The 27,586-nt window shown below is 39.3% G+C and overlaps 2 protein-coding genes across 2 annotated transcripts; both read left to right on the top strand.

Annotated features, from left to right (window-relative positions):
• Positions 1–4,849: 4,849 nt before the first annotated feature.
• Positions 4,850–9,764, top strand: LOC308218989 (granulocyte-macrophage colony-stimulating factor receptor subunit alpha-like; the record flags this gene model as incomplete). The annotated part of the gene is made up of 8 exons (XM_080613527.1): positions 4,850–4,977; positions 5,069–5,244; positions 5,989–6,128; positions 6,372–6,410; positions 7,345–7,483; positions 8,046–8,133; positions 8,645–8,820; positions 9,697–9,764. 8 exons carry the CDS (start codon positions 4,850–4,852, stop codon positions 9,762–9,764), a joined length of 954 nt encoding a protein of 317 aa, XP_080469653.1.
• A 6,209-nt stretch (positions 9,765–15,973) lies between these two features.
• Positions 15,974–27,181, top strand: LOC308218821 (granulocyte-macrophage colony-stimulating factor receptor subunit alpha-like). Its single transcript, XM_080613224.1, has 9 exons — positions 15,974–16,064; positions 19,255–19,384; positions 19,477–19,652; positions 20,488–20,627; positions 23,769–23,807; positions 24,781–24,910; positions 25,381–25,477; positions 26,058–26,136; positions 26,968–27,181. Exons 1-9 carry the CDS (start codon positions 15,980–15,982, stop codon positions 27,040–27,042), a joined length of 951 nt encoding a protein of 316 aa, XP_080469350.1. The 5' UTR covers positions 15,974–15,979; the 3' UTR covers positions 27,043–27,181.
• The last annotated feature ends 405 nt before the right edge of the window (positions 27,182–27,586 follow it).

Raw genomic sequence — 27,586 nt, 5'->3', positions numbered from 1 at the left:
TCATCAATGCACTGGAGGAACCTCCAGGACTGTGGATGGCAGGCTGAGTAGTCCTTCCAGCAAACATCAGGGAAGTTAAAATCCCCCACGACAACCAGGGCCTGTGACTCTGAGGCCGCTGATGAGCTAGAGAACATAACCCCAAAAATACAAGAAATCTCTGAACTATTACAGTTGTTTTCCTGGATAATTCATCTGTGTAACAGTGTTAAATGTTCTGAGAAATTTTCATTTATTAAACTAGAACATAATAGTAGCAAGGTTATAGACTGTGTCCATTACACAACAACTAGTATTTCCTGCCATACTGAAAAGCTTTGACATCAGTGTGATTACATACTTACATCCTTTCCTCAGAAGACCTGTTTCATTCTGTGCAACTTACAGACACTTATAAGAATCAGTTGTTTAGCTTTGAACCTACACAGTATTGTTGTCATCTAGCTGGGCAGGCTGTACATACCTTATAGAAAATGAGGTTTCAGGATCGCTGATACAAATCTGTCCCAAAAACATAATTCACTCCAATTTTATAGATATGTCTACAACAGAAAGTGAGAAAGAGAACAAAAAGCCTTACTTCTGTAGGTCCTGAAATTAAGTGTCTTAGCAGGGAACATGCTAGTGTCCTGTTGTTACCGCATAAATAAAATTGAGGAATTGAGACCTGAAGAAGAGGAAACATCGCAAGAACACCCCAATTCTTTCTTTGCCCAGAACAGCAACAAGAACAAAGGCTGATGGGAATGAAGCTGTACAAGATACAGACAAGACAGAAGCAGGAGATTTGATCAGATTTGATATTCCTCTTTCAGTGAGATATAACAGATATGTATAGTAAAACTAGTATACTCAGTGAATATTATAAGTAACCAGATTTAAATGCTGTTGTCTACTTTAATAACTTCATTTGCCTGTTCAAATTATTGAAATGTGAGAAAGGCAGAAGGTTCTGTAATCAGACTGTGCTATGGAGTATCTGAAAAGGCAGTTGCTACGTTTCTCAGTTCACAGAGAGTTGGTTTGCTGGACAAACACCTTTCAGGATACAGGCACACTTTTCAGTGTCAAGAGCAGTCAAAACAGCAAAAAAGCCTTGGGCTTACTCATTCCGGAGCCTGCTAACAAGGGCAGTTGTGGGTATCTGTGACTGGGCAGTTCACAACTGACTGTGCTAGCACCACACTGTGTGTACTCACATTGTTGCATGTAGTTGGAAAGTGGACATTCAAACTCTGCAGACAGAGGACAAGAGGCATTGCAACCTTCCTGGGACCAGGGCACCAGCAGACGAGTGACATAGTGTTGATTTGGTACACTCAGGGCACTTGCATATGTATTGGAATTTGTCCTGGTCTCTGCACTGAATTCACCCAGCCCAGAAAAAAGATTACACATGTCAAGCAAAAAAGTTGTGGATGCTGGTGATGTTGATTTGTTACCTATCTACAGGAAATGAAGCTGGATAGTGCAAAGCTGGGAACAGTTGTTGGGAAATCCAGAACACTAAGCTTATCCTCCTGTCACTACCTGTGACCCTAAGCAGTAAGTAGAGAATGGTATTGTGGCTTGAAATGATGATACCTGATCTATAACTGAACCGCAAGGTAGATGCACATATTCACCTTCATTTGAGGTTCTGCCTAATACAAACTGTTATATGAAAAATAAGTGACAGAAATGAGTGAAAAATACGTAAATGAAGTGACAATGAGAGTGTCCTTCTTTACTCGCCTACTTGTCTCCATGGTGAAAAACAATGGCTGTTACCATGCTTTTCCTTGTGGCATTACAGAAGTACAGGGTAAGGGAAATGAGGAAGATGTAGGCGTTTTTTTACACCCTATTACATGAGCAGTTCAGGAGAACTTAATGAAATGTGCCAAAGTGCACAAAAATACACCACCAAGCCAAATTCACATATTCCGTCCTTTTTGTGCACCATTACTGTAACGGCCACAAGGAAACGGGTTTTAAAGGAGGAGGTAGGTCTGCTTTTGTCTTTGTCTGGTTTTCTTTTCTATTTTATTTTCTGGGTTTTGTTTGGTTTTTATTTGTTATTTTTTATTTTTAGTTTACTCCAAAGAAGCTAGGCAAAGGAACACTGTATTTTGTTATTCCTGCTAGTTTTAATGCTGTAATATAAATGTGAGGGGTAGACAGATACTACCTGCAAATGCAACTTTTGTCTGATGAATGTCTTAGCCAAAATTTTGAGGATATGTTTTTTCTATGGTCTGAAAATAATTATATAAAAATATTCTAAAATTAAAAGTTTCCAGTATTACTGGTCTCATCCACATAGCAGTATTTTGCTTGTTAAGACCTGCATTACAACACTGAAGAGTGCCTGTCACTTTCTCTTGAAAATCCAGTCAAACTGGAAATGTTCAAATTTTAGCTATCTACATCCATAAAGCAAAATCACTATGCAGAGTGACTCTCTTCTGTACTGCATTTAGACATCAGTAGAAGTGTGTCAGTGTCCTTTCTCTTATTGCAATTTTAATACTGAAGTAGAAAATTTCATATATTCACAGCTCTTTGAAAATGCTGCAGAAATATAGTCATAATTTTACCCTAATAGCACATCCTCCATGTAAGCAGTAAATCCTTTGCATACATATCCGTTTGCAAAAATAACTTTCAAAGTTTTTCAGAGCCAAAGCTGGGAAATAAACCTCAGAGATTTAGTGTTAAGCACTATACCCAACACAGATATTTCCCTTAGCAACAAATTGTGATATAAAAACAAAGTGTAAGGTTTTGGGATTTTTTTCAATTACATACTTTCCTTTTCATTGATTATAAAAATCATAGCAGTACTGAGACACGGTAAGCTACATGCTTATATGTTACTTATAATCAGCAGGTTATCGGACAGTTTTTATTCTCACCTAATGAGCTCTCTAATCAACCTGGATGAGAATAACCACCGCAACAGGATTTTGACCTCACTACTATTTCCAAACTCCTAAAGTGACAATCACCTGCGGACATGTGTCAGGATTCAGAATTCTCAAAGAGGTAACAGGGTGGCCTGTGCTGTTGCACAGCATCTAGAGGAAGCTAATTTTCACAGAGTTTAAAAACCACAGTGCAAAAAGAAAACAACTTCACACAGAAATACTTCAAGTTCTCTTAAGATTTTGATCAATAATCTGCACAGGAATTATTTGAAACGTGAAAGGAAATTTAGACAATCTCTGTGGAATAGAATACTGTTCTACTGCAATTGTTTTTCTAAAAGGAAGCACACAATGCTATCACAGTTATAGGAAAGAGAAGTAAAAGGCATTTTCAAAAATAATTTTGCAGTTTTCAGTGGAAAAATACCAGTGGCAGCATTTCTGTTTCGTACTTATCTGTGGATTCCAGATGATGTAAGAGGAGAAAGGAATGAGTCTTCCTGGATTCACCTGACCAAGGTGGATAGGTTAGTCTGAGAGGGATCCTTCAGAACTGGTCACCCTGGACTATCTGTTCAGTGCCTTGCAAGAAATAAACATAGTGAAGCCTTCACTCATCTTCCCCTAGGCTAGGCTGAATAAACTGTGTCTTAAGTAGCTGTTTCTTTCCAGGCACTCTTAAGGCAGCATAAAATGCCCTGTTGGCATATCTACACAGCACTTGGGTAAACTTAGGTAAGACAAACACCATCCCACAATTGACAGCATTTTCAGAATCAGGCTAAAGCAATTTAATTTCCTTTTCTTAATTTCCAATAGCAAGTATGCTAGCTACAATCCTTTACAGTTTACCTAATCCATTGTGCTGAAGGATCAAGAGAGGTTTATACATTTTCTATTCAAGAAGTACTGAATTAAAGTAAAAATCATTTTGTGTTCAAGGCCCACAGGTGAGATCCTGTCCTTCCCTGTTAATAATCTTGATTACCACAAAAGATCGCAGGGGCAAATTTTCTTTACTCTGGCATTTTTCTGAAGATACTACTTCTACAGTTTCCAACATCAGCCCAAAAGATGGGCAATCCAAGCTGACTCAAAAATAGTAACTAACTAAATAAAAGAAGGCACTGTGTGTGCTTAAAACAGTGGGTTGTTATGTAGTTGGGTGCAATCACAATCATCACATCCGTCTCACTCTGTTAAGTAACTTACCTCTTTTATGAGAAAATATAAAGAATGTCAAGAAATATTCAGATATAACTAAAGATACCAAAATAGGGGAAAATAAGTTATTCATGTATGAAAAAAAGGATGTTTGTGAGGATACTGAAATGCTTGCACTATGTATTTTATTATCATTATCAAAGAATATAAGAGACAGTTCAGGAGGAAGAGTACACTACAGAGAAACTAAACTGTTTGCATCACTACTTACAGAAAAGGATCATGAGAGTATGGCCTTATGTCTTTTTTAAGTAAATAATGATAAAGTGACAAATATGGAGTTATTAAAAGAGGAGTGGTTAAGCAAAAAGCCACGAGAACAATTTAGCTAGTCCTCAAGAATGTCAGTGTCTCATTGAAAGACCTTAGATAAACAAAGGATACAACAGTGACTGTCTTTGTTATTAGCTTTCACTACATGCCTGACTTGATTAGAGTTGATTGAATAGTAGTCACATCTTCAGCATCTCTAACAACGGTAGATAATCCTCATGGTTCAACACAAATAAAATCACTGCTATCTTAAAGTAAGAAGGTAACTGCAAGACCCAGACAATATGCAGTTGGATTTACTAATCAGGTAGCTAAAAACTACTAAATGAGTTTGCAGATATCTGCATAGCATTTGTATATCTGCATTTATATATATATATATCTGCATTTATACAGTCTCTCTGCAGAGTGAACATGGGAATATTCTTACTGTGTTCACAGGCATGAATGGGACAGCAATTGAAAATTTTGTCTGTGTCATTTTTAATGTTTCCTTCATGAATTGCACTTGGCATGTGGGCAGAAATGTTTCAGGAGATACCCAATATTTCCTGTACTGGAAGACCTCAAGGTAAGTAGGTCTGCTTGAATCTAGGAAATTTTGGTTTCTCTCTGACAAGTGACATTGTCAATATTTAACTGATGCAATATGTCATGTAAAGGAAAGAAGACTTCACGGGATGCCAGAATTATATCAAGGATAATTATGGAAGGCACACAGGATGTAGATTCCAAAATGTGACAATAGAAAATAAGAGAGCTTATTTCCTGGTAAATGGTTCTAGAAATGGACAAAACATTCAGTCATATAAGAAGATGATTATCCTGTACAAAATTGGTAAGGACTTTTTAGTTTCATTATTTTATTTCCAGTTTTATGCTAAGGGAATGACGAATTAATCCCTGGGAAGAAAAGCGTACATTTTTTAAATACTGCTTTTCAGAACATGGGTTAGGGATTTTTTTTCTTTTCTCCAGCCTTGGTAGCTGAAAAGTCAAAAGTGTAAGAACGAACAACAATAAATGAATGCAGAGACAATCTGAAATCATAAATCTGGGAATTGTGAACATTTCAGTCAAATATTTATTCTTTGACAGAAAGGTGTCATTTTGCAGAATAACTAGCTAAGGATGCCTGAGTGGGACTATCTAGATCTCATAGTTCTGTTCATCCACAAAATACAAAATAACCAATTACCTTAATGCTGTGAGCAAAAACTTTCATTTTTTAAATGGAAGAATTTTGCTAATAAGAAAAGAAAATTTTTAAAAATTACCCCTGCTTAACATGAACACAGTCTATAAAAAACCCTGCACATATTATATGCTGAATTCAGTAAAATCTAAGCAATTGCTTGTATTTTTTAGTTTTATCTACTGTTTTCGCTAATACTCCAGGTTCCTCATCTACAGCGTTAAATCAGGGAGTCCTGTTTCAGAATATGGGGTGAATATAAAAATTCTGGTAGAACTGCATTAAAACTTTTTAAACCAGTTGCTTGAACATTTACCTACGTTTTTAAAAGGCAGAGTGAAGAAAGCTGATTATTAATCATTAGTATTTCTGATTCTATTATTGTAGAAAAACTCACCCCTCCATTAAATGTCACTGTGAACTGTACAGAAGCTTCTCATGGTTGTGAAATTCAGTGGCAGCCACCTCGCACAAGTCATGTGAAAAGACGTGCTTGTTTCAAATATGAAATTGTCATAGAAAATAAGGTAAGAATAATAATTATTCCTAATAGTATTTTGTATGCTTTTATTTCCACACATACCACCATACAACCAATGCCCTGTTCTCTTTCCCTATTCGACTAATCTCTTCTTTTCGATGTGTAGTGTCCCTCTTGCACATGAGCTGAGGACTGCTGACCCTCACAAACAGGAGCAGCAAATTAAGGGAATACTTTCAATCCACTGTACAGCTGGTCAAAAATAAATAATTTTTTCTCTTGGTACTAGGCTGATCCTGAGAAAAACATCAGAAACACATCTAGAACAGTAAGTCTTTATTACCATATAAATCTATTGTTTATGCTGGGTTGAAATTTTGTCTATATCAGAGCATCCTCCAACCAAATTGTTTTGGTTTCTCACTGCCAGTTTCAGTGTACTCCGTTTGCTGGTTTTTGACAAGTTTCCTAAACTCAAAGTTTTAAAAGGTTTTTTTTTCTAAAGCATAGTACAAAAAACACCTGCACGTGTGGAACTTCATGCTACTTCTATGCAAGTCATGAAATATTCCATTTTACAATCTTTTGTAATTCCTACCCAATTATATATATGCAGAAATATGGTCGGCAATTCCACGTTACACTCAGACACACAAAATGTGGAGAACTTTTTTCTTTATTAATAATGTCTGGAAGAGGTTGAGATGGAGGAGGCAAGAAAATATCACCTGAAAGACTAAGCCAGTGTAAAGAAAAAAGACAAAAATTATATAATCAAATATTCAAGAAGGCTCAATATTCTTCTGAGAAGGATTTCAACATACGTAGTAATTTTCACTTTTGTATAATCTGGCAGCCAAATCTTATTTCAGTTTTGTAAACATCTACAGTAAGGGAATGCCAGATCTTTAAAGAGCTACCTTATAGCAAAATAAGTCCGTTACAGACTGAAAACAAACTATTGTTTGGGGGGGTTTTCCCCAAATCCCTTTTGTCTAGCGAAGGCCAAGGAGCCAGAGAAGCACACTGCATATTTCGTCTTCATATCACCACCAACAAAAATGTTCAAACAAAAAGAATTAGGATGAAACAAGTTAATTTACTAAGTGTTTGTTTTTTGTTATTTCACTCTAGTCTGCTCACAGGAATATATGTAAAATTTTCGTTTGCAATTTTTTGCATCATTGAATGAACCTGACATATTCTTAACATCTGTACATCTAGCTAATAAAAAGTTCTCAGTCTAGTTGTTTCACATTTAGGAAAGCAGCATCACAGGAAACTCCTACATATTTGGGAGCTTCAGCACAGAAAAAAGGTACAGCGTCAAAATCAGAGCAACTGACAATGGTTGTTTAGTGAGCACCAGCTGGGGAGAGTGGAGTACACCTGTAGAGTTTGGTAAGAATGAAAATCACTACCCCGCCTTAGTTTTCCCTCAGTTGTTATTTGTCTGCCTCATTTATTACTTCATACTTAGAGATTAAAACATTGATATTTGCACATTAATATACTACAATAAAAAGTGAAGAATTTGCCTATCTCAATATGAATGAGTTCTCCGAGCATTCTGGTGTGACAGTGGGTGCTTCTTGCAAGGAGATGCGATTGAAGCAGAACTCTTTGAGATCTGTTGTCAGCTCTTTTCTTTCTACCATTTATACCTCTGGCTTTATAAACTTCTGTTTTCCCCTATTAATGCTCTGCCATCTTGGATTTTGAAGTACTCTGTAGGCCTCAGTTCCTCGCAAAATGCTTGGTAACATCTCAAATCACCACAGACAGTCCACATACTGTCAGATGCCCCATTCCTTCACATGTTATGGAGCAAGGAGGTGCTAAGCTAAAGAAGTGACTTCATACTGGTGCTTAATGCTATAATGCAAAGCAGATTGCACATAGATGTGCAATCATTCCTCTTCTGTGATACTAATGAACACTTTGATGACTTCTTGTCTTTCAGGAACAAGCCAACTTACATCTACTTCATCATATATGTTATCTCTGCTATCAGTGCTGGCAGCAGGCCTTGTACTTTTTCTCTGCGCAGTGTAAGCTTTATTTCTTGTCCAAAAATTTTATTCCATAGCTGAAATAACACCGCTTTCCCCAAAAGAAATTTTATGGCCTCTTTCTAAATGAGAGGAGGGAGAGGAAAAATCAACATGGAACTATAGCAGGAATCTTGACCCTCAAATTTGTTCTGTATTTCTGGTTTCTAACCTTCTTACCCACTTGATCAGTATAACACAAAACTTTCCAATACTGGGACAAGGCCAATTCCTTGCTGCATTCCTGCCATCAGACCCTGTAATGTTTTTTGCTTTGAGGATATTTCACATTCAGATACTTAAGCAATTTCCAATCATTCTCTAGTAAGTAATAAAATAAATTATTATAATTCAAATTCTGAACAATTAATTACACCATTGTATTCAGCCTATGTAATCTTGTAGTTACTTTTTCACTACTTTTGTCCTCGAGGAGTAAAATAATACCTCAGGAACATTATTACATAGTTACACTAACTTTTTTCTTCACCAACCCTTTTTGTCACTGTAGAAGAACTTATTTGAAAAAAGCATCTGCTACAATACCACAGCCAAGAGACCCATTCCGTGAGCTCTGTCCAATGGATTTCAAGGTATGTCTTTTTTCCATTTGCCTGAAATTTGTTGTAATTAAGGATCCACTGCAGTCTCAAAGGTATGACCTAAGTGCCAGAAAAGTGCACAGAAGTAAGGATAGATTTTCTTTTTTTTGTTCTTGAGATATTGAAAGAGAAGGTCAATATGCAAATAATTCTTCTATTCTTCCTTTTCCATTCTGAAACTGTGGTCATTCATCTACCTGGAGCACTGGAGAAATTACATTTTCACCCTGCTCTCCTTATAAGCCACATGCTATCACTAGAATAGTGCTGAGCATAAACTTCTCAGCACATTAATAATACAGACTGTTGGCCAGCTGTGAGGAGAAAAGGGACAAAGAAATCTACTGCTGGACAAAAATAGTTGTGCTGTAGCAGATATTGACAGCCATGTTGGTATTTGGCAATGATGCTGAAAGAGGAAACGTTCTTGGCATACAGTAAGCAATAAAGTATAACAGAGAGCTGAGAGGTTCTAGCTTATGCAAAGAACTGGAGAGACTTGTAAGAAGCAGCAACTGACAGACAAGAATCACCCATCTAGATATGGAACTGCCCATCTAGAGAGCATGTTGCAGTTTCATCCAATTTGCAATATGCAGTCTTTTAGCTGGCTACAGCCAGATCTGGAAGCAAGAACGTATCTGCAAGGACACACTGGATCACTGGTGGGCCTATATGCATCTTTCTATTTTCTGTTCCTTCATCATGTTAACATTTCTATGTTTAAAAATATGAGTTTTCTGCCTTTTGAGTTGAAAAGTCTTTGTTCCACTCTAAGGAGCTCATCTTGGAAGGAAGACCTAGACATGTCTGCTTCCTCCCATTGACGGAGTCTCATTGTAGCTTCTATATAACAAATTACAAATCCCTGAATGACAGGAAATTTAGAAATTGTAAACTCATGGCTAATCTCGTGCATGAAACACTAACAAAATTTTTTTATTCTTCTTTTAATAGACAGAATATAAGAATCAATCAATAATGCATGAAACTGAAGAAACAATAGCAATTATTGAAGAAGTGACATAATGGCATGTAAGAGAAAGAAGCAACCTGAATTTTTTCAAACATGTATACCTTCTTGATAAAACACAGCACTGAAACAGCTACTTGAAGTAAATTAACTCTACCACAACTGCAACAAGGACAGCAGCAATTTACAGGTTTTTCATATTTTTTCCCTCTTGGAGAGAGAATAATGTTTCTTGTAGAGGCAATTCCTCAAGAAACTATCGTTAAAAGCCTCTCTCCATTTGATTGTATTTTCCATTAATAATTTTGGTTGTTTGGACTATTTTCGTTTTTTTTCTTATGTCCAGGTTTCTGATGGGGTAGAGTTAATTTTCTCCCTAGTAGCTGGTACAGTGTTGTGTTTTGGCTTTAGTCTGACAACAATGCTGATAACACACGGATGTTTCAGTTGTTGAACAGTAGCATTTACCCTGATCAAGGACTTTTCAGTCTCTCATGCTCTGCTAGTGAGAAGGGGCAAGGGAAGCCAGGAGGAAGCAGAAACAGGACACCTGACCCAAACTAGCCAAAGGGGTATTCCATACCACAGCATGTCATGCCCAGTATATAAGCTGGGGGGAGCCACCTGGAAGGCCCAGATCGCTGCTTGGGTTGGGCTGGGTATTGGTCAACGGGTGGTGAGCAATTGTATTGTGCATCACTTGTGTTTACTGGGCTTTTTTCCTTTCTCCTCTTAGTTATATATTCTCTCCCCTTGTTATTTCCCTTATCAGTATTATCACTATTAGTAGTAGCACATTGTACTTTAGTTATTAAACTGTTCTTATCTCAACCCATGAGGTTTACATTATTTCAATTCTTCTTTAGAGAGGGAAAAGGCGGGGGGGTGAGCGAGCAGCTGCGTGATATTTAGTTACTGACTGGGTTTAAACCATGATAGCATTTTTTTGGTGCCCAACATGGGACTGGAAGGGTTGAGATAAAAACAGATCTTTAATTTGCTCTCAGAACTGGTCAATCTTGGTCTCAGATTTGCATTATCTAATACCTTACTTGCAGTCTGCATTCCCTGCTGCGATATTTATCATCTGTGGGACCTGGACTAAGGCTCTCACTTTGGTGTACTTTATAGTAATGGCTTGTGATACAATAGAATTTCTGGTTGTGAAACTAATATGGTATGTGTATTCAGCATTGCCATCACCTCTGTATTTTTGGAGCCATCTAATTGAAACTATTAATAATTATACCTTTTGCCTTTTTTCCTCGGAGGGCCAACATGTGGAGGAGACATCCTCTCACATCTTTCCCTTCACCACCAGGCTATTTACAGTAGCATTTGAAAATTTTTAAGCTTTTTATTATCCTTTGGATACCATTGAAACACCCTTAGATGCTCATGTACCCAAGAGCTGGGCCACTGAGGAACACCAGAACAACCATAGGTGGATCAAGCTGCTAAGATGGAAGTGGCTCAGATTAACTTAGATTGACAACATAAAGGTGAATTATTTTTAGCCTGGTAGGCCCACGATACCTCAGGCCATCAGGGCAGAGGTGCAACATACAGATGGGCTCATGATCAAGAGGTGGACTTAACAATGGACACTATTGCCCAGGTTGTTCACGAGTGTGAAACGTGCTGCAATTAAGCAAGCCAAGCAGTCAAAGCCTCTTCAGTATGGAGGACGATGGCTGAAGTATAAATATGGGGAGGCCTGGCAGATTGATTATATCACACTCCCACCAACCCGCCAAGGCAAGCGCCATGTGCTTACCATGGTGGAAGCAACCACCGGATGGCTGGAAACATACGCTGTGCCCCACGCCACTGCCCGGAACACTATCCTGGGCCTTGAGAACCAGATTTTGTGGCGACATGGCACCCCAGAAAGAATTGAATCAGACAATGGGACTCATTTCCGGAATAACCTTATAGACACTTGGGCCAAAGAGCATGGCATTGAGTGGGTATATCACATCCCCTACCATGCACCAGCCTCTGGGAAAATCGAACGGTACAATGGGCTGTTAAAAACTACACTGAGAGCAATGGGTGGGGGAACTTTCAAGCATTGGGATACACACTTACCAAAGGCCACCTGGTTGGTCAACACCAGAGGATCTGCCAACAGGGCTGGCCCAGCCCAGTCAGAACTTTTACATATTGTAGAGGGGGACCAAGTTCCTGTGGTGCACATGAAGAATTTGCTGGGGAAAACACTCTGGGTGATTCCTGCTTCAGCAAAGACAAAATCATTGCTTTTGCTCAGGGACCTGAGTTCACCTGGAGGGAGGATGTGGGAAGTCCAGTTTGTATCTCAAGGAGATATGATTTTGGGGGAAAATGGCCAGCAAATTGAACTGTATGATGACATATAACATTTGATATTATCACTTCCATGGCCGCTATACACCCATCACTGTGCTGAGCACCCCATGGCACCCATCTCCATAGCTCCAGATTTGAAGATCTGAACCTGACAGCCTTTTGATCACCACATTAACAAAGAATGAACTTTGACAAAACTGGGGAAGCGTGGCTGTAATGGAATAGGAATAAGCTTCAGCATGCAACAATTCAATACCACACACCATGCATCTTTTCTGTCCAGAGAGACTGTTACAACAGATGGAGCTCCAAGTCATCGACTGAATGAACTCAACAAACATTTGTAGAGATGGTCCGTAGACTAGGGAAATTATATCTGTGTGTATATATATTTACATATATGTCAAAAGACAGGCAAAGTGATGGTGGGAAGTGTGATACCTGGCATGACGTGAATGATATGGAATAAGGTATGGATACTGTCCAGGTTTCATTGGTATAGAGTTAATTTCCTACCTAGTAGCTGGTGCAGTGCTGTGTTTTGGCTTTAGTCTGACAACAATGATGATAATAAACCGATGTTTTAGTTGTTGCTAAGTAATGCTTACCCTGATCAAGGACTTTTCAGTCTCTCATGCTCTGCCAAAAAGGAAGGGCACAAGAAGCCAGGATGGAGCAGAAACAGGACACCTGCCCCAAACTAGCCAAAGGGATATTCCATACCACAGCATGTCATGCCCAGTATATAAACTGGGGGTAGTCACCCAGAAGGACAAATCACTGCTCGGCTGGGTATTTGTTTGGTGAGTGGTGAGCAATTGCATTGTGTGCCACTTGTATTTATTGGGGATTTTTTCCTTTCCCCTCTTAGTTTTATATACTCTCCTCTTGTTATTTCCCTTATCATTCTTATTATTAGTAATAGTAGTAGTAGTAATATATTGTACTTTAGTTATTAAACTGTTCTTATCTAAACCCATGGGGTTTACATTCTTTCAATTATCTGATACCTGTCAGCAATCATATTTTAAGCTGGTTTTTTCATCTACCACAGGTCTGAAGTGATGAAAAGTGGAAGGAAATGTTTGGTTTTGTAAATGGCTGTGAGCAACATTTAGAGCATGCCGTGCTGAAGGATGTAGCAACATAATTTGAAGGCAACAAATAGACTTATGAGAAAATTGTCTCCTGAACATTTGTCTCCTGAACAATATTTGTATGAGAAAATGATCATAGAATCACAGAATGGTTTGGGTTTGAGGAGACCTTAAAGATCATCCAGTTCCAACCCCATGCCATAGGCAGGGACACCTTCTACTAGACCAGGTTGCCTAAAGCCCAATCCAATCTGGCCTTAAACACTGCCACGGATGGGGCAGCCACAGCTTCTCTGAGCAACCTGTGCCAGTGTCTCACCATCCTCACAGTAAAAAATTTCTTCTTAATATCAAACCTAATCTTCCTTCTCTCAATTTAAAGCCATTCTCCTTTGTCCTGTCACTACATGTTCTGGTAAAAAGTCTCCATTCAGATTTCTTGTAATCCCCCTTTAAGTAGTCAAAGACTTCCTGGGAGTAGGAATGGGATTAACATATCCCTTTCCTATCCGAGGGCAAAGACCCAATATAATACTCAATAGGAAAGAATGGTAACAGACTTTGGTAGCACCATTAATAGCACCAGCTTTGCTTCAGGATTTTTTTTTAAATTTGTTTCTATTTTTTTAAAGTCTCAGCAAACAAATCCCATGTAGGACAGTTCCCTTGTCTGGGTGGTAACACCACTGTCTCTGTGGGCTGTTTGGATTGTTCTGTTGCAGTATGTTTCAGTTTAAAAACAAAAAGTTCCCAAACCCTAAAACCACAAAACCCAGACTTCCTTATTGTGTTACTAAAGTGCATAATCTGTGAGAGCACCAGATCGAGAGATGGTCCTCTGCTGCCTGCTCTATAGGCTCAGGAGATCTTCAGAGTGGGAACATGGGCCTTTGCCTTGGGTGCACAAGTAGCCCCACAGTTGAGGTATCAGCTGGAGAAAGAGAACCCAGCACTGGACAGATGTGTTTGTCCCTGTCCACCCATTGCAAGATGCATAATTCGAAAGACTCATGTGCTGGAAGTTCATAGCACTTCCCAGGACCAGATTTAGGCACAGAAAAAACATACTGTTGCCCAGGGCAGGCAATGTCCCACTGCATCAGTGCTAAATGGTGTGATGAAAGGTTGTCCAAGATACAGACATTGCCAAGCAATCCAGCTACAGTCATCAGCCAACCGTGGGCCAACTGCTTCTGCCAAGAAATCTCCATAGGAGCGCAGAGTTACAGCTCTCTCACAGAAACAGCTGCCCTTAAAACCATTCCTAAAGTGGTGCAGGATCAGTAAATATAACTTCAGTGTGATTGTTCCTAGCCTTCTTTCTTCCCAGCACAATGTCTAGGTCTTCATGGCTCACCTCAACTCCCTCCTCTCTCTGCTCCTGCAGTGTAAGTGAGCAGAGCTCCTTGTTTGGATGTGTCATGGATCGAGTAGGTGGGAAACTGCTTACCACTCTGGTAACCGACCTATTGGAGGATGGAGACCCAGGGAGGTGAAAGGCTGGGAGAAAGGAGAGAAAAAGACTTAAACTCTGTTTCGTTTGTTTTCCAGAACCCCATTTGATTCTCTGTGACATTTCCCAGTGCTCCCAGCTGCCCTGATGCTGGCTGGGGAGATGGGACAGACCCTGGCTACCAGCTCTCACCCACCATGGGGAGCCCCCACTGTTCCCAGGCCCCAGAGATTGTTTATACTGACAGATGCTTTGTACTACTCAGTATTATTTAGAGCTAGAGAGAAATACCTGTAAAAGAAAAGGTTTCTTTGAACTCATTGGATTCCTAAGAACAAGGAGGTTCTGTACAACAGAAAGGAAAATTAAACCAGCTAATTGCTTGTTCACATTATATGAAATCGTGAATTGTGCAATTACACGAATTTGGTAAGAATCAGGAGGGAAGTGATGAATGTCTTATTTTGCAACACTTCCGACAGTACACCAGTTCCCCAAAACACAAGCAGCAAGGGAGACAGCCCTATTTATGGTCATGCAATCATTTAAAATACCAGTCTTTTTATCTTCTCTGATCTGGAAGATTATGATACAAAGATTAACAAGATAAAGATGTTTTGAAATAGAAGGTAGGTCCATCTTCATCTTTCCATCTGTTTTGTCTGTTGAGGTATTCAATGAGACTGTAAGAAGTCCAGGGCTGAAGGGGTGATGTCCCAGGCAAAATCTAAAAAGTTGTCAGAGGAATACATGGAGCTAAGCTGAATGAAGGTTTTTTTGCAAATAAAGTACTGCCTGCTAAGAAATGTCCTAGCCACAATTTTCTTTTGCTTACTGCGATTGATACTGAATTTGTAGGAATTAGATACCAATCCTAGATCCACTTTAATGCATATATGCAAAAATATTCTTGAAAGTACATGAACTTTCATCAAACTTAGCATATTCACCATTGGGTAACTTGAGCTGATTGATATTGCTGTGATCCATTTTGGTATTTTCTGTTTGCAGCTGTTTACCCATCTGCTTGATGTCTATTCATCCTAACTTTTGTATATGGCAGATAGATAAATTAGACTTTAAGAGAGCAGTCACCAAATGTAGGTACGTAACATTTATGCAGTGGTCCCCAGATCACCAGCTTTGTAAATCATTACACAAAATGTTTTGTTACAGAAAAGTACAACTTCTTTTAACTTTGTTGCTGTTTATTTGAACATTTCTCTGACTGACTGAGAAGTCTATTGAATTTTTCCTCCCAACAGAACTGAGAGACGATCAGACAGGCATATGAGCAGGTCAGACTACATACATTTAGGAGAGAGGGGTTCACATCCATGTCTTTCACCTTCATCGTGTTTCACTGTTTTCTGTCTCCAAGGAGGAAGATATGGTTGCTCCTCTTGCACTCATCTTCATGACCCAGTGGATGTTGCTGATCACCCAGTTGTGTGTTGGCTGGCACTGTACAGACTGTGAGTAGAACACTTTCATGGGGCAGTCCACTGAAGGGGAGTGTGATGTGCTTCTTATTATGAGTACTTGTGCTTAAATTGCCTTCTGTCTTACATGTCGTGGGTAGTAACCTCTACACACAAAAATCTGGGAATCTGCACCTTACTGATCCTACTATGTGATACTTGAAGCAGAGATGCCAGACTCACCTATTATAAATTTGAAGCTGAATCAGTGGAAAATTGAACTGAGTTGGATAAGCAGCATGAATTTTACTGAGGACCAATGTTCAGTGACTGCAGGAGATTTTACCAAGACTATAATGGTGACACCATGCTGATTACCTCTAATCACCTCCATCTTCTATATGATCCAACATAACTTCTAGGAGAATCTGTTGCATGACTTTGCCAAGCATGGAGGTGAGACTTGCTGGTTAGTAGCTCCCATGATCCTCTTTATGACCCCTTGAAATGGGTGCAATATTCTCTTTTATCCAGTCACCAGTACTTTGTCTGACTGCCGTGACTTTTTAAAGGTTGGAGAGAGTCTTGGGTGACATGCTTTAGTGTGTGGTGCCCCTGCCCACGGCAGGGGGGTTGGAACTAGGTGATCTTAAGGTCCTTTCCAGCCGTAACTATTCTATGATTCTATAATGGAGCAACACCATCATAGAATATGATGGTGATTGGCAACAACCACCAATATGATTGGCAACACTAGCCAGTTCCTTGGGGCTCTGAGATGCATGTTCATTGGGTCCCAGGGATTTATGTAAACTCAGATTCTTCAGGTGGTCTTTAAACCTGATCCTCTTTTATGAAGGGAGAAACTTAATTTCCCTAGTCCCTGCCTTGAGTAATGTGATTTCTGGTGAAAAATGAGTCACAAATTTGTTGAGTTCCTCAGCCTTCTCCATGTAAGTTGTCACTAGTTCTCCTGTCTTATTTACCAAGGGCAGAACATTTTCTTTAATCTTTCCTTTTTGACAAACATACCTGTAGAATCCTTTATTATTAATTTTTAAATTCCTTGCCAAATTCAGTTTAAATTCAGATCCAAACTTTCAGTAGCAGACAGATCTAGAACTCGGATCTTGTGTAAATGGGTTACTTGAAAAGTGCCATGACTTTATGAAATGCAGCTTCTGATTCTGATTTAGTCTGCTTTCAGTGCTTATGCAGAGAAGACAGCAAACCAAGCATTTCCTGTTTTGCAGTTACTGTGTTTGTTGAGCAAATTCACCATCCTCTACAAGCTGCACAGATACTTCAAAGCAAGTAATGAATTTTTCCTCTTGGGATTATAATTTTCCCTGGACATGTGTTACTCTGGCCTTAGCTATATTTCCTTCCTTTGCAGCTCAAAGCTGTCTCCATCCATTTGGCCAATACTGTAAATCTGATTGGGTAGGTAATCTCCAAAATAAAGTTGTTTCAGGAACAGGAACTGTAAAAGGAAGGTATTGGTTTTGACAGTCTATTTTACATGAATACAAAAGGGGTGATTTACGCTACATTACTGTGTCAAGCAACATGACAATATTTCCCTGAAAAAAAATTAAGATTCCTACAACTAGCTCAACAATTTTGCAGTCCTCTGTGTCGTGGTTTAAGCCCAAGCTGTAAATCAGAACCACGCAGTCTACTGCCCCCCCCACCTTTCTTCCCTCCGCTTCTGGAGGGACGGGGAGGAGAATCAAAAGAATGCAGCTCCCACGGGTTGAGATAAGAACAGTTTAATAACTAAGGTATAACACAAATCACCACTGCCGCCACCAACAATAACAATGACAAGAGAAATAACAAGGGAAGAGAATACGATACCGCACGCCGGAAAAGACAGCCCGACCGACCAGGGGACGTGCCCTTCCGGGTAGCTCCCAGTTCCATCCCCTGGCATGACGTGCTGTGGTATGGAACACCTCCTTGGCCAGTCTGGGTCAGGTGTCCTGTCCCCGCTTCCTCCCGGCCCCTCCTCCTCCCTGGCAGAGCATGAGACTCACAAAATCCTTGGTCAGTCTAAACATCGGTGTTATCAGTTTTTTGTTCCCAAGCCAAAAATCAAAAACACAGTGCTGCAACAGCTACTAAGAAGGAGAAAAAAAAAAAAAACAACTGACTGCCACTGCTGAACCCAGGACACTCTGTTACCACCTTTTCAATTGCCAATTCTCTTTTAATTCTTTGTGTTAATATTTTATTGACTGCATTTAATGTCTTCAAAATGTTACTAAAAATCCAAGTGAAACAGGTTAGAGCCTGTAGCTTTGAAATTCTTCACAGAGAAATCTGTTACATCTTGAGTTTTGTCACAGTGTAACTCATGGTGTAGTGCCCAACAGTTTGCAGTGTCCTATTCACAATAATTAAAGTTCTGAGAAAGCTTACTCCTCTTGGTATGAGAGGGGTAACATATATGAGACTGTAAACAGAATGAGGTACAAGATCTGCTCACTCAAGCAACATGGAGTTGCATATACAAAATGGCACTACCTCCTGCCTCATCAAGCTCAAAGTGTTGGCTGATTCCTTATAAAAGGATAGATAAATTGTCCTTCCTTTTAAAAGGTATGTTTAGTCTCCCTATTGGGTTTTCTTGGGGATGGGGTAAGGAGTAAATTGTTTGTGACCAGGAGAAGATTCCTCATGTTAATCCCAGGTGGAAGAAGGTATTGCTGCAGAGCACAAACACCTCACAAGTTTGCATCTACACCTACCTTGAGTCTTGAAAAACTTCACAGTTGTGTTCTTGGGTTTCTCTTCCTCTCTGGAGTACATAGGAAAGCTCCTCATGCTCTTCACTCATTTAATAGGGTGCTGAAGAAAAACTAGAAATGCTGTGGCAGGGTTCTGAACAATGAGAGACTAATTATTCACTTTGTGGCATTGTGGCACCAGTGTCTCCTTTCAAATAGGAACAATTCAAATCACAGGGGTAGCCACTTTCGGTGTCAGCCTGTGGTAGTGTCAGCTTCCCTGAGACATATTTTATCAGATGCAACTATATTCATATCCTTGGAGACTTTATCCATGACAAATTCTTCACTGAATCTGTTAGTGCAAATACCTTCCTATGTCACTGCCTTACAATGAAGCAAGTCATTCCTGACCCAATCAGAAACCAGCTGGAGCTGCAGGCGTGCCAAGATCCTCCAGCTTGGAGCAGTCACATGATTTTTACTCATCATGGATATTCCTGTTTCTGTAGGCAAGAATGGATCAGCCATTGAAAACTTCTCCTGTGTGATTTATAACATTTCCTTCATGAACTGCACTTGGCAGGCAGGCAAGGATGCACCAGGAGATACCCAGTATTTTCTCTATTGGCAGAATTCAAGGTAAGTTGGTCTGCTTGAGCCTAGGGAAGTCCAAATTCTCATTCAACACATCACATTGCCCATGTTTATTCAAAATACCTTGCTGTATATAGATATGACGATGAGATGGAATGTGAGCTTTACATTAAGGATGAAAATGGCAGAAATACAGGATGTAGATTCCAAAATGTGAGGATAGAGACTGAAAAAGCTTACTTCCTGGTGAACGGCTCTAGCAAAGACTCTCTGATCCAGTTCTACGATGTGCACATTCAACTGTATAAAATTGGTAAGTAAATAGTTTATTTATGCTTTATTTTCATTATTGCATGAGGGTGGTAAGAGCATTTTTCCCTGAGGAGGAACCAAGTACCCTGTCTCACTTAGAGCAGAAAGTGAGAGATTGCGGCCTCTTCAAGAAAACCTATTCCGCAAGCAACAGATCAATGACGGAAATTGAGCAAGAAAGCACTACAGCTGCAGCCTGCCTCAGATTCTTTAGGAATCAACGCTTATTGGATTTAGTTTTAGCAAGGTCCACAGGACTTAAGAGATTGTACTTCCCCTGCTGTACTTTCAATGGTGGCCAAAAAACCTTTCAACAGAGCAGATTGGTCAGGAGAAGTTTATTTGAGCAGTGATTTCTGTTTCTCATTGCCAGTGGGGATGGCACACACCAACACCATACCCTTGGTTAAAGAAATTAATATGCGTACAACATATCCCAGATTTTCATATGCTCTTTCACATGTGGTGTTCTACTTGGAAGCATCCTGTGTAATTATTTTTACTGTGGCAAACCCTTTCTGGCAAAGTCCCATTGTTCTTGGTATTGTCTCAAAAAACTGGGCAAACAAGACTACATTCTATGAGGAGAAGCAATTGAGCTATGTCTTTGTATGCTCCTGAGTCATGTTCCCTGGCTTAGTCCCCATTTTTACTGATGCTGGGGACAGGATTTAAAGATCTATGGTCTTTCAATTATTTCTAAGAGATTTCCTAAGAAAAATGGATACAAATTGGTATCTTAATATAGGTGTTACTTGCAATTGCATTCTCTTTTATCAAAGCAAAAAGAGAACAAGCTGTTTCAATTATTTGAATTCCTGGTTATATCATTTCAGAAAAGCTTATGCCTCCAGCAAATATCACTGTCAACTGTGACGAAATTAAAAACAATTGCATTATTCAATGGCAACGACCCGAAATAAGTCATTCTAACAAAGACAAGTGTTTTAAATATGAAATTGACATAAAGTATAAGGTAAGAGAAATTTCTTCACCTACATTTAACATTAATCCATACATTTACCAATGCACAAAGGTGAAAAGACAATCAGTCTCTCTTGTGCAGTGCAGCCTTCCTGATATGTAGCACCATATTCCTTTGAGGTTGTACCTTTAAGGCACCTTTTTATGCTATACCACCCTAGTTTTGTATCCCTGTTCCCGAGTGAGATATTGCTGGAGATACACTGGATGACTGTGACTGTGTGGGACTAAGAAGAGAAGCATGGTTAATCAAGACTTGAACATACCACGGCTTTGGCTGTTTCAAAGCTCATAAAATGCATTTATTTCACCAAGACCTGTTGTAGGTGTCTTGGAGGCCTTTCAGTGGTGACTGTATCTCTGTGAAAAGGTAGAGCTGGGCTGAAATTACTAAGTAGAGGAATGTGCATCCACTTAACAAGTAAAATTTGATGGAGGTGAATGAATCTTTTCTATATATGAAACGTAAATAGCTTATCCAGATATCATATGTAAGCAACACACCCATTGGTCCAAAAGTTGAAGCTGTATAATGTTAATTAAAAGGAAAATAAATGTGAGAGAAAGCAGAAAGGTGGTGTGAATAAACATAGATTACTGAGGGAGTGATTTAAGCTACTTATAGTCAATTTCAGACCTTGGCTTTCCAAGTCTTTTCACAGAGATAGGGAAGGAGTGAGATTGCTGTGCTGCGCTGCAAAAGGAGAAAAACTAAACTACCGCAACTGTGGCAGATTTGCGGCAAATGACCACAGGGTGGCAGACGGTGACTACAAAGGAAAACCTGCCTGTAATATAACCAGGTTTGGCCACTTAGCGGCTGGGCGAAGGCATTCCCTAGATTTCTGCTGTTTGGAATTTAGTCTGGATCGCGCTTGCTATTTCATAGCAATATACATAACACCATGAATAACATAAATTCAGCCACATTTTACATGTCTGACACTGATAAACTGAATTTGCTGAGACTCTCAGTTTCTTCTTCAGTCGTGTTTTAAGTTAAGGCTTTATAGATCAGGACATCTGGGAAACCTGAAGGCTAACCTTTCCAGTGAAAATGGAACTAAAAAGGCACCTCAGTCTTCTCCACCTCCCTTTGTCACTATGTTCCCCCAACTCAGTGAGCTGTATTCTCCTTAACCTCCCTTACGCTTCCAGTGCACTCATAAAAACCTTTCTCGTGTTCACTTCCCTCACTAGTCTCAACTCCAGCTGAGATTTGGCTTATCTAGTTCCATTCCTGCATGTGCAGATGATGTCTTTGTATTCCTCCCAAATCCCTTCTTCTACCTTATGCATATTTCCTTTCTGTCTCTGAGCTCAGACCCAAGCTTCATGCCCTGCCATGCTCACCTGGAACTCTTGCTCCATTTTCTGCATGCTGGAATGGACTGCTTTTGTGCTCTGGGGAAGCTGTCCTCATAGATCAACCAGTAACTTTGCACTGAAGGCCAGGGCATTTTCCCTTGATTACAGGAAAAGCCTGTGGCTGGGAGGCTTTCCCAAGCTGCGTGAAGAGCGTCTCATCTGTTCTTTTTCTTGACTGGGAGATCTGGAACAAACAACGCACTGTCACCTGTGCTTGTCTGCCCTTTGACACCTGGTCACAAGCTCTCTTCCTGGTTCATCATTTGTCTCAAGACAGAACCCTGCATATTAAATGAACTCCTTTATACGAAGTACAAGAACCAGGTTACCTAGGCTGTTTGCAAGGACACTCACAGCCCACTTGGTAGGATGCATCCCATACATGCTGAGCAGCCCCTGTTTCTCAAAAAGGGTCCCAAGGTTGCAGAAGCCAAAGCCCTGCCTGTGACACCAGGCACTCAGACAGGTGTTGACCTGCTGGATGATTGCAATTCTGTTCAAGCCTTTTCCTCTCATGGGAGGGACTGAGGAGACACCATCTGGGCTTCCTGCCTTTCATCGTCCCCTCCAGTGGTTACCCCTGGCCACATCACTGATGCCCGCACAGGAAAGCAGGAAGGGGTAATAGTTTAATTGCCAGACAAGTCTGGAAGTCCTTCTGCATCATCCTGGATCCTGGCACCCAACAAGAAACAAGCCTTCATCAGGTCAGGAGGTTGGTGCCACCAGCCCCTGCAGGAAGGAGTCTCTTTCATTTATCATACCTATTTTCTCCTTCATTTTCTAAAATGCAGTACCCTTTAATACATCTCTTCTCCTAAAATTCACAAAGAAACAGCTGTCCTTTTGGAGCTGTACTTCTGAATCCTTCCATGACCTCACTGTTTTCATTTCTAATAGATTATTTTACTATAAACACAAGAAAAGGGAGACTGTAGTGTTGCACTTTCCTCTAGATTGATCCCTGTGCTTAAGCTAGGTTTTTTTACAGATTCTAGAAGCTGTCCTGTACAGCAGCATGCCTTGCAAAAAAGTGTTTGGGTGCCACATGAGCATGCAGGCAATTATTTGATAAAAGAGTTTAGATTAATTTCATTTTGGTTTAAAATGGAGTAATACAAAATGCAAAATATTAAATAAAATATGTAGCTCTAGCAGACTACGTGATGGTATAGTCTACAGTTATTAGTTCTGTGTAGTCATCACATTTCATATTATGGCTATTCAGAAGGGATGAATGAATTTTTATTCTATCAAAAATGTAATTGGAAGGCAGCCTAAAATATCCCTGAATCCATGTCAGTCCTGAGTATTTTCATCTGAGGGAAAATAATTTTACATAGCATTTGCAACTAAATATACATTTATACAATATACATTTATATTAAAATATAAGCACTAGATATAAACTAAAAAGTTTATTTACAGATTTCTACCTTATTCTTTTTAAGAACAAAGTTACAATTTCATTCAGATCTGGTTTGCTTGGTGTTTCAGTTTACTCACCAACCTGAACTAAAATTCATTTCTCACCTCTGGTGATCAAGAAAATAAATATTAATACTTTCTCACAGAAGAATTAGTTACAATATAAACTTGGATTTGTAGGCAAATTATAAATCAGATAATAAATGTTAGATAAATTACTAGTTCTTACTAACAACCTGTCAAGTAGATAAGAAAGACTAATGCAGAAAAAGGGGACTGTAGATAAAGATGACTTATTATCTAAACACAAAAACTAATCTTTTTTCTCAATTTACAGGATAATCCTGATGGAAAAACCATCTATACTTCTATACAAGTAGGTTTGCTTGTTCTATTAATCAGCACTATGTGTTAATTTCACAGTGCAAAAAATAAATGGCACTCAAATGCCTTTAAATCATTATGTGTCCAATGTCCTGTGCTTTATGGGATCTTTATAGATTTCATGAATGTGTCAAACTTTAAATCATCATGATATATGTCATTTATTATATACTCAAGGGCAGAACTTTATTACTATCCTGCAAGAATTTTGAAAAACTTCCCATTTCCAATTACACTGGCCACTCTCCCCCTCAAATATTTGGAACAGAATTTGAAGTTACACATCAGTGACAGCAGAGAAAAGACACACAGTGAAAACACCTCCTAGGCATTTAATTTTGTTTATAAAAAAATAAAGACCACTAAAGCCCTCTGGGATGGAGGCCGCCCTCCAGGTATGCTGCACCTCCTTCCAATCAGCGCAACTTGCACATCCCACCTCTATCCTGAAAGTCTTCAATAGCAGGCATGTTTCAGTAAATTCTAGTAACACCAACTATTGCAGTCTCGTACTTATTTTACAGGTTTTTCTAGAAAGTTATGCTTTTCCTGAAAAGTCATAATGCAAAGATTGAGGAAGGTGAGGTGCAAACAGTTTATTCCTCAATTCTATCTATCTTCTCAATTCTAACAGTGTTGAAATGAGACAGTTCAAGATATTTTTCTGCCTCTGTCAATGTGCTGAGGAAAATTACCAGTACATCACATATATCATTAGAAATTACAAGACACAGTGTAAAATAAAAAAAAACCTGAGTGACAGGTTATTTCTAGGATACACAGATGTGTACATATTATGTACGTAACAGTGTAAATAACGTGTAATTTTTTGCTCTGGAGCAGCAGTCTACTTTACAGAGCAATGCCCTCACAGCTTCACGGAAGTTTCATGAGTAAATGGCACTTGCATATTATCAACACCTAGACAAGCAACAAAATAAAGCACAGCTTTGCTTTGTTTTTAGGAAGGGGGAAATAATCACATGTTTCAAAGATACAACACAAGAAAGAAGTGTCTCTTGCAAATGAGGGCAGCTGGCAGTGTCTGCTTTGTGAGCCCAGCCTGGGGGGAGTGGAGTGCACCTGTAGAGTTTGGTAAGAACAAATCCATGCCTTGGGCTACTCATCCCTCAGTGATGTCTTGTCTACTGCACACACTGATGCACACCTACAGAGACACAGATATATAAAGGATTGGCAAACATTTTGTTTCATTCCATACTGCAGAGAAGAGGAGGAAGAGACTTAATAAATCTCTTAGCGCTCTAACACTGGAAATAAATATAGAAAGTTACACATTTGCAGCTGAAGTGCTGTCGTGGTATAACTACCGCTACCAAGTACCACGCAGCTGCTTGCTGCTGCCCAGTCCTGCTTATTGCATGGGATGGACAAACAGGCTCAACATTAATCCTCCCCAGCAGACGTTACTGCAAAGGTGCTAAATTAAAGAGTTGATCTTTATATCAACATTTACCCGTCAGTCACCAGAGTAGATGTTTGACACAGCTGTGCATCTACTCCTCTTTATCGATGATAATATTTTATGACTATTTGCCTTTCAGGAAATGAAGAAATTATTTCTTCTTCAGTATGGATCTTACTTGTGGTAGCAGTTGGGACACTTTTAGTGGCAATTGTCACAATTTTATTCTGCAAAAGGTAAACAATTTATGCATTTATTTTTGTAGGTGTGTGAAACATCTGCAGTTCTTAAATAAGGTAGAGGTGTCTCAGTACTACAGATACAATTTTTTCACTCACACTGTACTAGAAATCAATCCAAATGAGTGATTCTGAGACAAGTATGATAACAGTGATGCCCAAAGTCCCTCCCTGTCTGATCCATACAAGTTTTTCCTCGACCTCTTCTACCAACATGGCACGGAGACCAACTATATGCAATTATATGTTTGGTTACCAGTAAAGATTTTGTAACATTTGCTAGCATTGTCCTAGTAAACCGAATGTATCTGAAAGCACACAAGCTAAGCAGCTTGCTTCTTGAAATAGACCAAATGGAACAGAAAGAAAAAGGATATTCTTCTGCATCATACACTTTGTATAGAAATACACAATAATTCAGAGAAGATACTGTTCTTCCAACTTGTGAAAATTTGTGGGTTTTTTTATTTCTCTTCTGTTCTGGAAGAGACAGTTAAGAGCTAGTTCAAGGGTGCAATGCTTTTGACACAACTGTTACTTATTTTTAACTTTCTACTCCATCCCTTCTGATATTCAGGACTGGCTGCTGGAAAGCAGCATTTCCACAAGTCCCAGAGCCAAAAAATGCATTTTGTGGACTGCCTGATAATACAGAGGTATGTTCTCTTTCTATTTAATATTAAATGCGTAAAGTACATACAAGACTGTAATGCAGGTATTTTTAAAATTCTAAGGAACTTAACACAGAGAATAACTCTTCCTTTGCCATATTTTGAGGAATTACAAGAAGAAATCGGCAGGCAGATTTGTTAGGAAAAGTCAAATGCAATGCTCTTACAGAACCAGAAAGTGTCCCCTGTTCTAGTCCCATACACGCTGGGGCTGATGCTCCCACTGGTAGGTCCAGGCAGCAGCAACGGCTGTGTGTTTTCCCAACATGAGGCACACATATGTACAATGACACACACACAGAGAACACTAATGCAGGCAGCCACAAAGACCAGCATAGGGGCCTTTACCAGCAGCATGTCTACACCACCAGCAGTCACATAAACAGGGTCACAGACATCCCGGTCCTCCTGCTCCTCTCCAGCTGAGCAGGGCTGAAGTTTGCCAGTGAGAAGTGCATACACCCTCACTCTCTTCAGGTACAACAACCATAAATTTGCAAGTTCCTCACATGTGATCTCTGTGTCTGGATCCTGGGTCACCCTATCAGGTCACCACATCTCACCTTGGGTCCCTGCAGCTCTCTCCTACCCACCCACTAGTCTCAGCTTCAATGAATTTTGTTGCTTGAAGTTACACACACAAGATAGAAAGCAAGGTGAGACAGAAAACAGTTCAAAATAGGATTTTGTAAGGTAACAGGACAGACTGCAGTGGTCACACATGGCATTAGACCAGCATGCTGACCAGCAGCTCTATCCCAGCTGAAAACAAGACACCTTATATACAAAACTAACGGAAGTTCTTTTTTCTTTCAGCTGACGGAGAGCAAAATTCAGGCAATAACATCTGATAAGGAAGAGATAACATTAGTTGCTGACATATTGAAATAACAAAAAAACCCTGAGGAATTTGAAAATGTAATTCTTAGCTCAGGCAACTGTATATCCCTGTGGAAAGTCTGGAATAATGTACAGGCTTTCTTCAGTTTCTTCCTTTTCTTGGCAAAACCAGTAGTGAAGCAAAAAGAGAATGATACCTCACATGTAATTTTTTTAAATGCTATTGTATTTACTTTTAGTTTTAGCTAACTTTGACTGTTTGGGTGACTTGTCCTTTTTGTGAAAATGATTGAAATATTCCAGTCAAGAAATTTTTGTTACATTTTAATTTGTTTAAAGAAAAATGAGTTTGTTTTATATTTAAAAGATTAAGAATGAATTTACTGAGATAAATATTTTTTTTTTATAAAATTTCTGGTACCTCAATGCCATTGTTCTACTGCCAAGAATGGGCCTATTCATACTTGAAGTTTTCTTATATCTCTTACTAAAGCTACTAGAAAATTGAGAATGGGATTGAAAACAGGCTGGCAGAAAGTGGTGGCCTGTAATCAACAGGAATCTCAAAGGACAGGAATATGTCTAAAACCCTAAC

This window comes from Psittacula echo (assembly GCF_963264785.1).
Source record: "Psittacula echo genome assembly, chromosome: 3".
Taxonomy (NCBI): Eukaryota; Metazoa; Chordata; class Aves; order Psittaciformes; family Psittacidae; genus Psittacula; species Psittacula echo.
This window is presented reverse-complemented; position numbering and strand designations above follow the sequence as displayed.